General features: G+C 37.9%; 1 protein-coding gene across 1 annotated transcript in view; it reads right to left on the bottom strand.

Annotated features, from left to right (window-relative positions):
* The window catches only part of LOC104164077 (ephrin-A5-like), a 58110-nt gene that overhangs the window by 20148 nt on the left and 19925 nt on the right, over positions 1-18037 (bottom strand). Inside the window, exon 2 of the mRNA XM_009703302.1 lies at positions 17477-17773. Coding sequence (XP_009701604.1) covers positions 17477-17773 — 297 coding nt within the window. The remainder of the gene's footprint in view (positions 1-17476; positions 17774-18037) is intronic.

The following is an 18037-nucleotide window of genomic DNA, read 5'->3' as shown; positions in this document are numbered from 1 at the left end:
TTTAACCCACATGGCTCCTTGGAGATATGCAAATACTCAATTACTATTTTTTTTAAGCTAGAGAAAGGATTTTTTATGAGCAGGAAAAATAGTCATATGTTGCAAAGACTGTGCATCAATGGCAGTGAAGTACATAGATGGTAATATGTTACTCGCTCTAACAAAGGTTGAATCTAACTACATATTGCAAGAATAACATAGATATTATCTGTACATATGTAAGTGTGCATCAAGATTACACTTCTGCAAAGAAATCTATCAGTCTTTCAGAAATTGATTCTGGTTTTGGGTAGGAGACAAAAACTCCTGAAATTAGGTCCCCATCATGAATACAAAAAAGATTTAACGCATCAATTTATCTCCAAATATTGCACCTTGTAGGGCCTATTTCCTAAGACTTTAACAGAAAACTACATCAATATTACACTAATTAACTTTGCAAATTGAAAATACGCATAAACTGTAGCCAAAACTGCTAGATTTACTTACTAACTCTGCTCATTAAGCAGTTACATGTAGGGTATCTGTCACTTCTCTTACTGTCAGAACAATAACGAATGTTTATTCCTAGCCACACATGCACACATACACACACATATAGTTTATATCAACTCCTCACAAAAACCTATACAACAGAAGTCAGCGGCCTCCTTTACTCACTGTTTAACATGTTAATACGTTTACAGTGTGGTTGCTTTTTCAGAAGTAATTGAAAAAAGGATTTCTGTGGCAGGATGCTTTGATTCTGACTAAATCAAGTCTTCAGGCAAATCTCCCCCCGCCAGCAAAGGCACAGCTTGCCTGAAGTCATAACCTTTGTTGGCAGAAGGGAACTGGCCTTGAAACAGATCACAAAGCAGATGTTTTATGCCAAATCAGAGTCTAGGGATACATAGGCTACTGCAAATGAAACTCTTCTCCTGTCTGTTCAATCATTTCAATTCCCTGCAGTGTGAAATATGAACTTGCCAACAAATGGCTGATGCACTATGCAGCACAGCAGGGAGAGCAAGTGTCACAGATGCACCAAGGGCTGGAAAACTCCTTCATTAGGTGTGCTTTCAAGCCCAAGCCTCAGCAGTGACATGTGGGAGCCACCTCCAATGGAAGGTGATGGCATTTGTAAAGACAACTTTCCATCCGCTCCAATTATAGAAACTGTGTTCTAGCTTGGGGGAGAAGAAGGTTCATATGGCTGTATCCACAGATCACACTCATTAAGTGGCTCATGACAAAGGTGGGGTTTATAATGATTCTTCTTTAAAAATTTCCCACCTCAGACATGACTGCTGATAAAACACCCACCTATAGGACCACACAAAAAATTCCCATCAGCTTAGTATTAGGGCTCTGCTACACAACTTATGACAAAAGCCCTACAGGAAATCCCATTGTTGAGTAGTGGAGCACCTTCACACCACGACTGGGTACGAACCCTGCTACCACCACCTCTGAGGACCATGGCAGGACTCTGGTGGCACCTGAGCAAAAGGCCAAGACAGGTCCCAGCTCCCTCTGTTACTGGTCTCTCCATCTAGATGTTTCTGTCTGATTAAAGCATTACCTGTTTACAGGCACATACTTGCTCTTGAAAGATAGCTGTTTAAAACACTAGTTAAACCTGAAAGAAACCTTGTAATTTCAAGTCAGTTTCCATCTACATCAACACTACAATGACTCTTTTATGTGTTTCTATGCTAACAGTTGCACTTTGCATTAAAAGGAAGGAACAGCTAACAATACTAGACTATGTTGGCCCTTGATTATGGGAGAACAGAAATAGGGCTCAAGTTGATAAGAATACTGTATTTGCACTTAAAAAAAAAAAAAAGGCAAAAAAACCTGGTAAAATACAAGCATACCATTCAAAGGAACCTACTGACAAGCTTTCAAGATGTTTACAATCTGCAATAGAGATCACATTTTGAGAAGAACTCAGTGCTACATGTGCAAAGCATTTTAGAAATCAGGCCAACTATTTGGATACCTAAGTGACAGCTAAGTAGTTCTAAAATTATGACTCTAATTGGGAATGCTAAGCACTTCTGACATATGGCCTGTAACATGCAATCTATTTATTTTACCTACTTTTGGACTGGGATCAAGGAATAACAGGACTGAAGACACATATGTGCAATTTATATAGAATAAATTACAGATATTGTATCTACTCCAGGTTTAGGTGGGTGCTGTTTTTTTTTTCCCTTTTTTGAAAATTTGTGTGTTCAGGTGTGTTTCAGATCAGTCCCCTAAAGCCGAGATAAAGATTCCACTTAAATGTAGATGCACTAGAATCAATGTCTTTTTCACTGATGGTCAAGTCAAAAAAGACCATGATGAACAAGTAATCTGTGTGCACAGTTGTCAAGAATTCTTTTTTCAGAAGACCAGTTAGAGTGAATCAAATTAATAAAATTTTTACCATTCAAAGTACATAAACAATCTCAATTTACTTTTCAAATCTGAAGCAAAAGTATCAGTGGGAAACGTATGCCTATAAATAAAAAAAGTTGTTTCTTCATGAAATGGCACAGAAAAAAACCTTACCACTACCTTTAGTCTTTTCCCCCCTCTCTGCTCACAGAAAGCTGTTATTTCAGAGTCTTCTTTCTTCAGCCTAAAATACAGTTGCTGAAGAGCTATGGCAATTTTGTGGGACTTTCTGTTGCTGTTTTATTTGTGTGGCTTTCATTGCTGACGTCTTTGTAGAATGTACATGTGCTTATAATTTCACATCATATTTATAAGGATGGAGTGCAGATTTACATGTACATATTAGCACACAGAATACCGTATGCTGTTCACAACCACTCTGTGAAATGGCATATATCCTTGTGAAAATCCAGCTGTACTCACACAAGTACCAAAAGTGTAATTTTAATTGAATTTTCTAAAGCACAATGTTCCTTATCCTCATAGTTGATAAAGTTCTGAAAATTTTCTCTTCCTTTTCTGCCTGCAACTTAGATGTAGCAGCAGGCTCCCCAGAAGACTTATTTTTGGCTTAAGACTATTTTTCACTGAAAATATTCTCTAGTTCACTAAAATGAGAAAGTCCCAGGCAGAAATATCTCTTCTCAGCTAGGTTAGCGTATTAAGAAATATTCTCCCTAGGTTGACCTTTATAAGGGCTTTTCTCAAGCTAACTCTTAATGCACATCTTTTAGACATATGTAAAATCTAGAATAGATTATTGGATTTCCAAATTATCCCATAATTTGGTTAGAAGCAATGCTATCGTTTCTGATGAGAACAAGCAGCTGGTGCGGCCAAGCAGAGCACGGTTCAAGGGTCTGAGAGTGCAGTGCACAGCACCCTCAAATCACCCCTCATAGCAAAGACTGACCATTACACAGGATTAGGTGCCAGGTAACTGCAAAGCTACTAGAAAAGGCAGTTTCTCCCTCAATTAAGAAGGCAGCAATAGCATGGCATGACACATAGTTTGGGGAACTTCAGTGAAAATGAACATCTTATATTTTGCATTGCAAGGATTTTGGTGGCAAACTTTTTGAAAAGTGGACATATTTCCTGGTGGAAGCTGAAGCACATTTGTAGAGAATGGCTCCTTCTGCCATTTTCTTCAACAGGAGAGATTTTAGTGGGAATGTTTCTCCTTTAATACACATCCACTACCACATTAGTTACCAGGAAAGGGGAACTAAGCACAGCAGGTAAGTAAAGTTAAAGAGATAATAGTCACATTTCTACTCTGGGAAGTATCGCAAGCAGTCCCCTATCTACACTAGGGCTGAACTTATCTTTAACCTCATTTTCATTTTGGAAAAAATAAGCAATATGTAGTGGTAATAAAATGGTTACACCACATCCAGGACAAGAAAGAACAACTGGTCAGCTCAGCCCATAAAGTAGAATGATAATCTAGTGAAAGTATAATACAACGCCCAGGAGGCACTTCGCTGGCATTTTATATTACAAACAACTTATCTTTCAGTGGAGTTAAAATTATGTATATTTTTAGTTTGACAAAATTAGCATTTTTATAATTGCAATAGCTAAAGTCTTTAAAGCAAAAAGGCTTTTTAATCAAATATTTAACCAATATGTGACTTTTTCATATTATTTTTGATATATATGTGTGTATATATGCACATTTAAGAACATACAATCCATACACACATAGCTGCTAAATAAATACATGATAAATATAGGAAAAAAAGGTTAGCCAGTAGAGAAGCAAACATTGTTACAAATATTTTGTCATTTTTGAAAGAACAGTACCTCTACACTGACACTCTGCCTTAGGGAAAAAAAAAAAAAAAGTAGTAAATCCTTCACTAAACATATTCACTGCAAGTTTCACACATGCTTATATTAAGTCATGGATGTGATCAAGTTCCCAGACCCCACTGAATTCATGAGCTGCCCCATACCAATTTTGCGGAAAGGCGGGGCACATTAACTCCATGTCACAGGAGTTCCAAAACCTCCATGGAACAAAATCACCCCTGCGGAAATCTCTTTGATGTTGAACAGAAGCCTTCCCTTTTACCATTTGAGTACTAGCCATAGTAAGTTTCTCGGGGGAATAACACTACCGCTACTGATTTTATCATGCCCTTTCCTTGCGAAATATTTCACTGAAAATAATTGGAACCTAATGATGCTTCAGAGGAGTCTCTACACAAGAGAAAGAAATAATAGGAAGAAATGTTATGTTTGAGACTATACTTTCTTTTCACAGGACCCTTAGACATCCAATGGGAACAGTCAGAGTCACCAATCAATTAATTTTCTAATCTCTCTGTAATGAGTTTTTTTCTCCTTCAACCCTTGTTTGTCTCCTCTGTAGCAAACAGCTGATTTTTCACTTCTGTTTTGATTTTCTTCATTTTAGACCACCCTAAAATGCAAAAATGGAAGAAAAAAGGGAGCTAGCCAAATTGGAACAAAATATAACATGTTTATTCTTTAATTCCTTGGAACATGATAAGCTCAAAAAGTAGCATGCTAGGAAATTGATTTTGCCTGTCCAAAACACGCTAAAGTGTGAAGGTCATGTTGGCAGCCTGCCCTGCATTGCTGTTAAACCCTGCAATATGAATTTTGACCTCTTTCTTATAATTCTAGTCATTTCTTCACATCCTGTACCGAGTTCACGGACTGCTCCTATAGTATTCCACAGAACTACTTGCAGATGCACAGAATATGAAGCAGTCACTGTATTACTTTTTCTTGGAGATCTAAATAGGGCACATGAAGCCATCTTGAGGAAAAAAAAAAGCATGATGCGGGCAAAGAAAGAAGAAAGCATGAAGACAAAATGAACCAAAATGTGCTAGAACAGCAGTTAGATAGACATCCCACTTCTATTGGAAATTTGGACTTGCCAAAAAAATTAAGAAATGTGGGTCTGATTCGTTTTTTAATCTCATTCTGCTTTGTTGATTAACCTGTTTCTGCTCTTAAAATGAATTACACCATCTTGTGTCTCCACTGTATAATTTTATCAAGTAGGTGACAAATCATGCTGGCAGTGACAGTCTGCATTGAAGTGGAATGTATAGTAAAATACAGTTTTCCTCAAATGAATTGCTGAAACCGTTAATCTTTATCTAAATGCCCATAATAACTGTTTTGTTCTCTGTGGCAGTTGGGAGAAAAAAATGTCTTCCAGAAAGCATTTTGGCAGCCAATCTGCTTGTTAATAAAACCTGGAGAAACATTTGTGATTAATATAAATTACTAATTCCACTTTTAATGCCTAAACGTGACAATGACTAATTTACACAGTTCTGCTTGAGCTGCCACTGAGTATTTCAAGTGGGACTGCGAACAAAAAATGCTGTTGCACTGGTGTAGGTTTCTAAGCAAAGCTACCACAGGCGCAGCACTACAGATGAGGAACTCTATCTCTGGCAATAATTCTAACCATACTGGCTGATCGCTCTGCTCAGGTCGGGGGGAAAGGGTCAGCAGTGAAAACTACTTAACACCCTCTTATCATAAGTTGGAAGTGGCACATTTTGTACAGGTGTGAGAGCCAGTTACAACAAACTGTGAGGCTATGAGGTGGCTGTTGCTTCTGCTACCTAGTCAACAGCATTTTTTAGTGCTACAATGGGAGACAGCTAAACTTCTCCTCGTTTAAGCTCGAAACTCAATACTGCAGCAAAGTATGTGGGCTAGAATGTAGGCCCGTTGCAGCACACCACCAACTAGCTGTCAAGGAGATGTTTCATTCCTCAGAAGTAGCCTTGTAATCACTCAGATTACTCCAGTGAGACTCAGGTAAGAGATACAGCACTATCAATGGTTAAAAATAAATCTCACGGCTTCAGACTACTGGTTCGACAACTAATATCTTTGTCTTGCTATAAATGTACTTTAAATGTATTCTTACACATGTTTATTAATTTGAAACTCGAGTAGCATTATAATTTGCCTGCTTATATTCAACTGCTAATAAAATAATTTTAAAAGTCTTGTGAAATACAAGAAAATTTGAAAAAAGAGATTGCTAAACAATACACTACGCATGCCAGTTGCTCATGTCTGAACTAAACAGCACTGTCATCATCCTCACCGGAACACACCTTTATTTCTAAATAATCATATGCTTTGTTTCTGCACCTCTCTCTGAGAAAGAAACACATTTTCTACCTTGCTGATATGCCTATGGAGTTTTGAGGACACCATTCCTCCCTTCTACTTCTTCATGCTGTTTACAGAAAGGACCTAAGGAAATCAGATCCCACCTCCATGAAGCACCAATGGGAACTGCACACACAACTCCGTTCCATTCGGGAAAAACAAGTTCATGACTTTCCTGTGCATCAACAGCCAGAAGCAGAGAGGTGTTAACACTAAGCCCTCTTCAAGAGAAGAGGCTGCATTCTTTTACAGTCCCCAGGATGCTGAAGAAAGACACAACATCTTTTTCAGCCTAAGGCTACTTTATTTCTGCTCAAGATTTCTTGGGCAGAAATACACTCACATGTGTACAGACAGCAAGCAAGCCCTGCTGCAACTGCCGCTAACAATCCTGACTTCAGTCCCAATACTGGGCTGTATGCCGTAAGACAGTGCCTTCTTCAGCGTCTCACAGCCAAACGTCTTCTGCAAAACCCTAAAATATTAGAGAGAAGTAGTCCACACATAGTTTTCAATGATACAGGCATCAAGATACAGGCAGATGACCCAGTATTACTAAAAACCGATGTGTCAAAAAACATGTAAGAAGAAATCTAAGCTCATATCTTCAAAATACGCCCACCTACAACTCTTAAAATATAATGTACGTTAAGTTGTTCTGGTGTATTTTTCCCTGAACACATTTTGAACACCACTATGACTGAATTGTCAGGGCTCTTTAAATTGATTAATATACTGCCATTCTGATTATCCTTCAAATAATTAAGATCATTTCACCCCCAGAAGATCAGCAACAGTAACGTTATTCTCCGTATCCATTATCAGGAGCCTGGTTACTTCTGTGCATAGTGGTATGGCACGAGTGAGATTCTGATACACCTTCAAGCCATTCTTAATTCCCTAAAGCAGTGCTGTATCTAGCTGGTTATACCACTTGATACTTTAAATGTTAAATATCCATGATGTAAAAGGAAAGCCAGGGAGATTTTAGAGGCAGTAAAAATCTCATTTGGCCAATAATGTAGATCTGAGGACGACCTTCTGCTTTCCTGAGGGAAAATGGAAATATTTGGAAGTCTGAAAAGATTTTTCTGTAATTCTTCAGAATAAAGCACTTTTATGCATTTCTGAATACTCTGTGAAAAACCTTATTCTACGTGATTTATACTGACTTGCCCAGAATCTTGGAGATAAGAATATTAACCACATCTGCCATCTTAAGTTCAGAGTCTTGCTCACCTTGTCTGAACAGTATGCATTACTGGGGAACAAAAAGAAAACATTATTGATAATTCCAAAACATTCTCCTATTTTACAGCCTCCTTTCATATCAGAGCATTACGTAGCTTAGAAATAAATTTTCTTCTTTTAAATCTAACTATTTATGAAAATATGCAGTTGAATGTTGAATATTATCTTATGAAATGAGATCATCAGCCAATTGCTCAGCATGTGGAAGCATTTTTTCATTGAGGAAGTTTGGTTTTGGTCTGTTGGTTGCAGGCATGCATATATACTCAGTTTGTATCATGACACAGACAGTATCAGCAGAGAAAGTGCTGCCTTGGTGTTAGTCTGAAGAACAGGGAGACTAACATATTGATGCATGGAGGCAATGAAGTACAACACTGTTATTCCAGATGTCATTGCCACGTTATTTCCATTTCTGTTGGCATCTGCTCCGTGTTACAAAATGCATACTTCCAATACAACAGCTCATTAAACAGGTTTCAGCTTGCTCAGAAATCAAATTAGAACATTGTTACAGAGTTATAAGTCCTCACATAATTATTAATAATACTCTCCCCACTTCTATGAGTGCTTTCATCCAAGGAATCCACATGCTTCAGCTTATTAATCTCCTAACATCCCAGTGAAGTACCACTGCAAAGAGCCTCACCCACCACTGAAGTGCAGTCACCTCTGAGATGTTAAGTTGTAGTTGTTGAACATCAAAACTGATTTAAAGCAAGGAATGATGAATGGTCCATCAGGATTTAAAGGGCTGTATGCAATTCATTCAATTGTACTTCCAGCAGAACACTGGAATTTAAATACCTACTTTTCAGAAAGTTGCAATGGGATTTTTACAAGAATCACAAATGTTAAAAATTACACTAACCCATAGCCACTAGTATGGGACATTTAGTCACCATTTCCCTTAAGGTAGGTGTGTCGCATATGGCCTTATGAAGTTCCTAATACTCCTTGGAGATCTTTTATCCAAGGTCTAACTGATCTATCTTTTTAATGTTTGTGATTTGATGATCACATAACAACACTCAGTACATGCTTTATTCTCCTACAAAATGAACTGGTCTTCATTGAGCATGATAGATGAGAAAGAAAAAAAGACAGAGAAAAGAAAACCCTGTCCCTCATCCCTTCTGTCTGTGGGCACTCCCTCATTCTTCTAACATCCAAAGCAGAAAGCAACAGAAGCCACTGGTGTTCCAACAAGGATGAAGACCTGACACAATATGCTCATGAGACAGCTTTCAGAGTTGCAGATACATAGTATATCCTCCCCTCCTTTATATTTCTGCTGCTATCAGGATCTTAATGGCACTTTAATTTTTGAAGCACATGAATCCAAATTATCTTTTTTTCAACTTGTTATCTGAAAGACATTCATTCCCTTTGAAAAATTCAAATAATAGAGACCAGCACTTCTGTGGGTTCCCTCTTCATTTTCTTATATGGATTTCTCTTGAGTCCAAAATTATTCAACAGCTTTTAACGTTCCCTTTGAGGATTCTAAGAACACTACCAACGTCGAAATCTATTAGACACTGGTGACTGTTCCTGCTTTCTTTTTAGCAGGACCAGCACTTAATTCTTCTGATACTCTGTAACAGAAACCAGTCCTTTAATCTACACACTAGGCTAAGCATGAATTCCCTTTTAAAGGTCACCTTCCTTGTCTGTCTAACGTTATCACACAAAAATATTTTTTAAAGCACACATTCATCAAACCGTTTCAATTGCTTTGATTTCATTCAGAATATCTCGAGTGATTCTGGTAAACCAGCTATCAAAGCAGGCTTCGTAGCAGAGTGGCATGTCTGAGCCCACTGCTGTCAAAGTAGCATCAGTGTCTATGCTGATCCAATCTTGATTGAAAGGTTAATAGGGGACCTGGTAATAAACAATGTTTCATCAAAAGAAAAGTGCAATTAACACACTAAAATGCTTGTAATTCGCTCAGCATCCTTTAATAATGTTCTTTAGTTAACCTTCATTTTTTAGTTTTTGGTGCAAACTAGGATGTCCAGAGAGAGAGTTCCAAAAGGGATCTTCTGACCTCTGTCTTCAAAAAGCAACAAGAAAACACAAACACCAGCAGTACCTGCATTAAATAACACCTGTCAAATTGAAGACAGATGGCCTTTTTACACTTGCTGAAAGATAAATCCAGTCTTCACTTTCAAAGCAAAATATCTGCTACTTAAGTCAACCATTTCCATGAATAGAAACAATTTTTAATAAAAGTTTAGCCTACGGAGTAAACAGTGACTCCACTGCCCCCAGTATAAGCTGAGTACGGCATGACAAGACTTACCATCAATCTGCTCTACTCATTTCTCTAGAGGTCACACAACTCTCTAAAGCTAAAGTCCAACCTTTGCCCCAAACCAAATCTTTGACTTTGAGTCCTAGTATTGACAGATTCAACGGGCGAAAATAACCAAACCAGGCCTTTTACAGCGTATAAGTTATTGATATGAGGGAAAAAACCCACCCAAATAGGGGTTTTGCTGAAAGATCTTCTCATACAATTGCAAGCTGTGGTCAGTGGACAAAGCAAAATAACCTGTTTTCAGGTATGCATAGTCTTATTTTGTCCTACAGAAAAGGTACCATGGTTATTGGTCAAGAAGCCAAATAGAGATTTAGCCAAGGACTTTGTGAGACAAGTAGCATTAGAAGTGTACAAAACGAGTAGCTGCTTCAACAAGCAGATACACAAGGTACACAATAGGTGATTGCAAGAGGTGTCTAGTCTTTATCATAACTACTAACAGAAGAAAAGAAACTCCCAGAAATACAGAGTATTGCCATTAAAATGGAAATTAATTTCTTCCCCACAACTGTAAGGATGCTCTGAAGAAGAATCAGTATTAGGTGCATTGGTGAACACAAAGAAGCAATTCTCCTTTACATAAAGGTAACTTTAAAATCAGGCTGACAGTGTCTTTACATTTACACTGGTAAATGCATAGATTAAACAGCCACTGTGCTTTCTTTGAATTTCCAAGATGATATAATTTGCCACTTATGCCAAGGTCAGTTTGCCGGTTAAGAGATTTGTCTTTACTGGTATGACTGCTTACACAGAAGCCATACATTCTAAGTGTTGGAGGCAAAAAAAAACCCAGCACATTTCTAGAGTATTACTCATTAAATAACTAGTTAAATACTACTGTGCTACCCCATCTGGGATATGATAACAAAAGTAACTGCTGACTTCCTCAAAAAAGAGTAACCAACCTAACCATTAGCTGAACTGTCTGCAGTAACTTTTGATTGATTCTAATACTCTCCAGCATGCAACCAAGTAGTCACACTGGTTTCTTTACATTATCTCCTTTTCCAACAGGAATTCCCTCAAATAAGTCAGATTCAAAACCTGAGAAATACTATACTTATGCTCTCAGAAAGCACCTCCTACCAGCAGACCTACAGTCAGCAGTATAAACTGCTGCGCTGACAATACCAACTGGTTCTGAAAAAGTGGGCTTTCCAGGTCTATGACAGGATGAAAAAAAGAGAAGTGTAGGTTTTTGGGGAGGACTCACATATACCTTTTCTGATAGGACAAAATTACAGTTCAGTCTTTCTGTTTTGTGCTCCCGTTACATCAAACTAAACTTCTGGCAAATATGCAGAGATCCCTAAATCAAATAATCATCTTACGGCGAGTTGTGCCTGTTCATGCAAAACATCGATGTCCGCTAACATTAAGCTGGTGCTAAAGCAAGGGCAACGAGCTCTAAGCAGCTGTTTCATAACATTATTCAAGCACATGAAAAATACCAAGAAACTGTTAATAAACTACAGTGTAAAGATTTTTCAGTAGTTTTCTCCCATATAGTATCACAGGCTACTCAACCTTTCCGCTACTAAGTCCCCTTTCTTAATTTTTGCTATACCAAAACCAATCCTAAAAGAATAATAGCCAAGCTGGCAATCTGGGAAGCTATTACATGTTCTCAGTCATGGAAAGCTTTTGTTAGGTTTGTGTTAATTTCCATAAAAAGTGGACAGTGACCTTCCTATGCTAACTGCTGATATGTATAGGTATATGTACAGTTCATCCCTGTGAGTTCCTCCCTCCAGACTTCTAAACTCCATCAATAGTTCTTCATTAGAAACCAAAAATCCTCACCATGAGGACCACCACCCCCCCCAAGCAGTGGTGGTTTTGTGTTCTCCTCCATCTCCAGAAATTCAGTGGCTAGGCCACCTGGAGAAAGCGTTTCAGTACAAGTTCTACTGCAAGCATTTCAGGTGGAAAGGAAGGAACAGGAACGAGGCACCTTGATGATAATGACTTTAAAATATGCTTACAGCTTTCAGATAAAAAGTTAGTAACCCTCCCAAAAATTAACCTGGTCATGAAACATGGAATTGCACAGGATAGAGAAACTGCTAGAGGACTGTAGGACAGACTGAAGAAAATAGCACAAACTAACACTCAACATTTAAACAATTCACAAAAATGGCAAAAGGGAGAAGAGATATTAAGTTAATCAGACATTGTTACTGCCTCAACAAGATTTCAACTACTGACCTTAGTAATAAGATACGCTAACTACCTAATTAATATGCAAAAGCAAGACAAAAAGAAGTGGAGGTATTATAAATACTTTTCTCTACTACTGTTTTTTCCTTAAGATCTTTTGAATCAGAGAAGCCTCCAGAAGTGTGCAGATGGTTGCAGAGTGATGGTCCTGGCAGGTGTTAGAGAAAAATAACAGCAGGATTCAGACAGTTCCACAGTTTTTGGAACATGGTGAGGACAACTTCCAGTCACAGAGATGGAACCAGCTAACAGAAGAGAGACAATTTTATATTCGAAACTATGAAAATCACAAGGTCTCCTACAGAAGCAGCAGCTAAGACCGTCAGAGTGGAATGTCATTTGAATAAAAGCCCTCAGGATGCAAGACTCGGAAATTTCAGGAAAAGAAGGAATTAGTGCAGAGAAACAAGTATGGTGGGGAACAAAGGCAAACATTAAGAAAATCAAAGGAATGGGTAACAGTAGGTTCCCTGGGAATATATTCTATGAAGAAAAGGAGTACAGGTGAGCTGGATGTTATTAAGAAGTGTATGTTCAAGTGTAGTACAACTTTACAAACTCAGTTTCTTAATTTAATCACAACTTTAAGAACAATTAAAATATTATTTATAACCATAATTAAATTCAAATAATAAAAGTATACTATCCTGGTGTAGTCAGGAGCAATATGGTTACAACAAAAGCTTCCTGAATTGACAATCTGAAGCTTCATGCAAATAAATGGTGACAACAAAGATACAGTGATAATGACACATCATTAAAGGTGATACAAAGAAACAGCATAAGCACTTTGAAATAAAATCAGAAATACACATGAATGAGATAAAACTAGAAAGAAACAGTAACAAAAAAGGTTACACAAATAAACCACAGGTAAGACAGCAGGATTTTTAAAAGATGAAAGGAGCTCTTTTCTCAATAAGAATGGAGAAAGAACCACTTAAGTTATGTTTAGTTACATCACATGTAAAGCCTGCTAACTGCTAGCAAAAGCCTTCAAAATCTTGCAGAGAACAGGAAAACAGGAGGACTGTGAAGAAAAGCAATCCTACCTGATCTTTCTAAGAAAAGGGTATAAGCGTATATAAATGACAATATTCACAGTGATCAAATGACTAAATAAGTAATATATACAAAAACTTGGAGGATAAGATGATAAAAACAGCATAGATTTCTTAAGGATAAATCACATCAAATACTGAATTCCTTGATGGAATAACTGGACTGATCGCTCAGAGAAAAGCATATGCTACAGCTCAATATTAGTACAACTTTTGACACTACACCAATGATACACTGCTTTCAAGAAAAGAGCGATGTGGTTTAGCTTAAATTGACACAGGATCTTGGTTCAGAAACTGTGGTCAGGATTCTGCAGTAATCTGTACCAGTCTGGTTCTAGCCATGCCTTCATTTTTTAAATTTCAATAGCTCTGATGTGTATTTCCCAAGTTGTTACAAGTGTTTTAGTCAATTCTTAGTATTTTCCAAATTGTTACTGATATTTTATTCAATATTTAGCACATTAATAAAAATACCCCCCCCTTAATTTGTAATTAAGTCAAAGTAATAAAAATGATACCCTCATTTTGAATTACATCATTATATAAGGTTATACTTGTTAGGATCTTTTTTTTTCCCCTTCCTTGCTTCTGTGTTCATCTCCCCTTGCACAGCACCCCACCTTAACCTGTACACTAGAACTCAGGTTCCCTTCCAAAGGACATTAAAATCACAGTCATATCACTAAGTTAGTTTCTGCTTTCTCTACATTTCATTTGCTTCTGTTTCAGTAGTAATACTACTTGGTCTGTTCTCAGGCTAACATACACCAACCTGAGGTGAACATCTGCTAAGAACTAAGTAAAAATTGAGACTTCAGGTCATGATCTATTATTTAGTTTCCCTAGCCCCCCCACCGTGCTCTCCCTAACTAAATAAAAGTTAATTTCTCTGTAAATATTTAATAACCTTTTCTTTCAGAAGTAAACTCAGTCCATACTTGCTGATTGCATGTCTGCAATGTTGAATTCACTTCTTCAACATACATTTGAGATCAGAAAGACAGATACAGTTTTTTTCTTGTATCTTCCTAGAATGACCATGCAAAGGGAGATCCAAGTTCATCTGAGAAATATATGAAGACAATGGCATAACAAAGAAAAGTGGCATTTTCTAAACCAACAGTTCAGAAAGAGACAGTAATTGTTCTCAAACTATTGCATTTTCTGAAAATAATGGAAGCAAGAGAGGCAAGTTACATCCTTAAAAGGTAAACTGTGAAAATTTACAAAAAAGCATCAGACAGTAATTAAGCTAAATACCTAACCAACCACTTAGTATTTCTGTCTTTCCAGAGGTCTAGACTACACAACATATTTTGTAACCCTTAAACAGAGTATACCAGAGTGATGCTACATAGTCAGCCTTCCCCCTCTTCTGCAGAGTGGGCAAAAGTTTCAGATCTGCTGAGGAAAGGAAACCTTCTCCGGCAAAGCAGTAGCTCCTTTAACATGCGGATACAGAACTGTAACAAAGGTAGTCTCCATGGCCTGGACTAGAGCCTGCTTACAAAATTGACGAGAAAACAAGGAACATCGTTTCACTATCTTGTTTTTTCACCGCAAACTAAAAGAAAAACATTCCAGGATGGACAACTCTCCCCCGAGGTTTGCATATAATCGTTAACTTAGTGTACAGTGCTACCCTGCAACTGCTGCAAACCAACCTTGTTACTGTCCTCAGCAGAGCAAAGGATGAAGGCAAAAAAATACTTAAAGTACAGAAAAGGAGGAAAAATGCTTTGTGTCTCTGAAACATGCCTAAAAACTTAATTTCAGTGAATACCAGGCCAATAAGCTGCTAGTAAATGAATATCTCTTTGCTGCTATTTTTTTTTCCTATTTTATCTTTCATTAAAAAAGAAATTTCCATCTAAATGTAGTTGAATATCATAAAGCTCTTCATATTTTAAAGCACTTTGGAACAATTACTTTGAAGGGAGCCCTTGACAATTGAATGTTATAGAAGATACATAATGATTTTTAGTGAAATATTGAATTTAACCACAAATGAGGAAAACCAGACATAAGCAACCTGGGTGTATTTGAATGACAATGTCTTGCTTAAGAGTTCAATAGATTTTGTATGTTGTAACAATGAAGCTGTTATCTAGATAGACCAAGCTGAGATTTCTCATATTTTTTTCCTTCACTTTCATGTTTGGTTTTCACCTTTATTAAACATTTCTCTTTCTTTGTTTTTTAAAATTTAGAAAACCAATGTTTGTTCATGGTTTGTTTAGGTTTTCTTTAAATGCTTGCAGCTACTGATGCCATCCCTGTGTTACATTTTATTGCGATCATGTGATGGTAAAGACTGCATTCCTTAGCTTAAGTATTCCTGCTTGTTTTACTGATGATGCCCAGGAACTGAATAAAAAAACCAAAACAAACAAATCCCCCCAAAACAAAACAATACAAAACAAATTCCAGTGTTCCCAGGGAGTCTGATATCAGAGTTTTGAATGACACAAAACTGCTGTTGAAGTTAATGGGAAGCTTTTGTGAGTGAAACGAGTAGGACCGGGCCTACACAGTGCAGATTTATTTATCCTAGAACATTCTCCACTTAGCTCTGATATCTTTACATGATTTCTCATGACCATATTAAAAACCAGTTTAAAGTAACATTACAGTTTGCTTTTTAAAAATATTTTTGGTAGATTATTATTATAGTGCTTCAGCACAAGACAAGGCATTGTTCTTCTGATGCTGAACCACCACTCATTAGAGGTTTTTATTTGCTGGAAGAAAAAGGAATGAGTGGAAAACTTTCCACTCGGAATGTATTTCCCTGTAGATTAAGAAAGGGAAAAGAAAAATTTCAATGCTGAAGAAATGAGGCTGAAAAACAGGCATCATACATACTCAGTTTCTCTGGTGAAATGAGGTGGAATGACTGCTTCACAGCAGAAAGGCCAGCTACACATATGAAGGCAATATTTATTGGGATCTACAGACTGTCTAAAGCTTTCAACTCTCTAGTCTAACACTAAAAACAGAACAAAAACATGTATTGTTGGAGCAGTCAAAACTTGTTAGGAGTGGAAGATTCAGGTACAAAACAAATTGATGAAATAAGATCTTTGTTGGAGGATTGAACAAACGAGACAGCTGAAGCAGTATCAACTTAACAGTGGGGTCAGGGAATCAGTTTGCTTAACCCACTGGTTTTTAACCTCCTGACTTTTTTACTTCCTTACCCTCAGACACTATCCTGCATTTCCTCTGGCTGCCCAGAGCAGCCCTGACACAGGCCTCCGTGGAGGAGAGCGCAGAGCTCTGGGAGGGTGCTCCCCATTCCTTCGGGGAATGGGCACGAAGCTATGTGAGCTCATTCACACTCCCCTGCTTGCCCCCTGCTCCCACAGCACCCCACATCACCTGCGCTGATAGAAAAAGCTCATCCAAGAAAAAGTGGGGGAAAAAAGGAAGGAAGAAAAAGAGAGCCATTTGACTTGACGCTAGAAGTACCTACCCTAAGAAATTACAACTTTAAGTAATACCACTGACTACTCAACATCAGCAGCCATACCACTTACAAACTACACAGACCTCACCTTCCTTGGGGGATAAATATTACAGAGACAAGACTATTTCACCTCAGCAAATAAGAAAATCCACAAATTTCACATGCAAAGGATTAATTATTTTTCCTCATATTTGGGGATAGTTTCCATCCTGCCCTTCTTGCCCCCTCCTCCACCTCAGAGTGCTGGAATAAACTAATAGTGTGTTTTGCTTTAAAAGTCAGCCACGGTTCAGTGAACAAGCTGACATGCTATTTCATGTGAGAAAAGAAGCTGTGATTTAATCTCATTTTCACTAGCTAGATTCCTAGCTAATGTATCTGGGGATAGTTAAGCCTGCTTTCACTGTAAGGCATCTGCATTATATACCGTTTGGCCTTCTGTATTTCCACAGAGGATAGGTGAAAAATTAGCTGGGTTTCTTGAACCTGCTGTGCAACACGGGTAAATCTCTATATACTCACAGATGTAGAAATATTCCCGGCCTGGCCTGAATTCAAATCCTAGCGAGAAGGGCGTGAAGAGCTGGAACTTTTCCGAGAACTTCAATGGTCCATTCGGGGAATGCGGCCGATTACACTCCCACCTCTTGAACCCTTTGGAGGTGTGATCGCAGGAGCTGTAGCCATCAAAGTTCACCATGTACAGAACATAGCGTTCGGTCTTATCTTCTGGCACTGAGTCTTCATAGTGAGGGCAGAACACATCCAGGTAGTCATTGATGCAGACATCAATGTGGTAGTCGCCCCGCTGGAATCTGAAATGAAATCACAGGAAGAGTTCAGACATAAGCACAGTTAACTCAGGATCACCTTGTTGCAGGCTAAAGTTTTTATAAAAGGGGCATTACTAATGGCACTTCATTTCACTCCAGTCATGCACATTCACTCTCAAAAATAACCCTTACAACTTAACAGAGCTATCAGAGACTGCTTGTGCCGGACTATGATCGTACAACCTTCTGGATAAAGGTTTTGCTCTCTTCTCTTACAAAAAGAATGTGTTGCTAATGCACACCAAGCTAT

The sequence above is a fragment of the Cariama cristata genome, unplaced genomic scaffold (assembly GCF_000690535.1).
Source record: "Cariama cristata isolate BGI_N322 unplaced genomic scaffold, ASM69053v1 scaffold707, whole genome shotgun sequence".
NCBI lineage: Eukaryota > Metazoa > Chordata > Aves > Cariamiformes > Cariamidae > Cariama > Cariama cristata.
The sequence above is the reverse complement of the archived record's forward strand: the minus strand, read 5'-3'. Positions and strand labels throughout refer to the sequence as shown.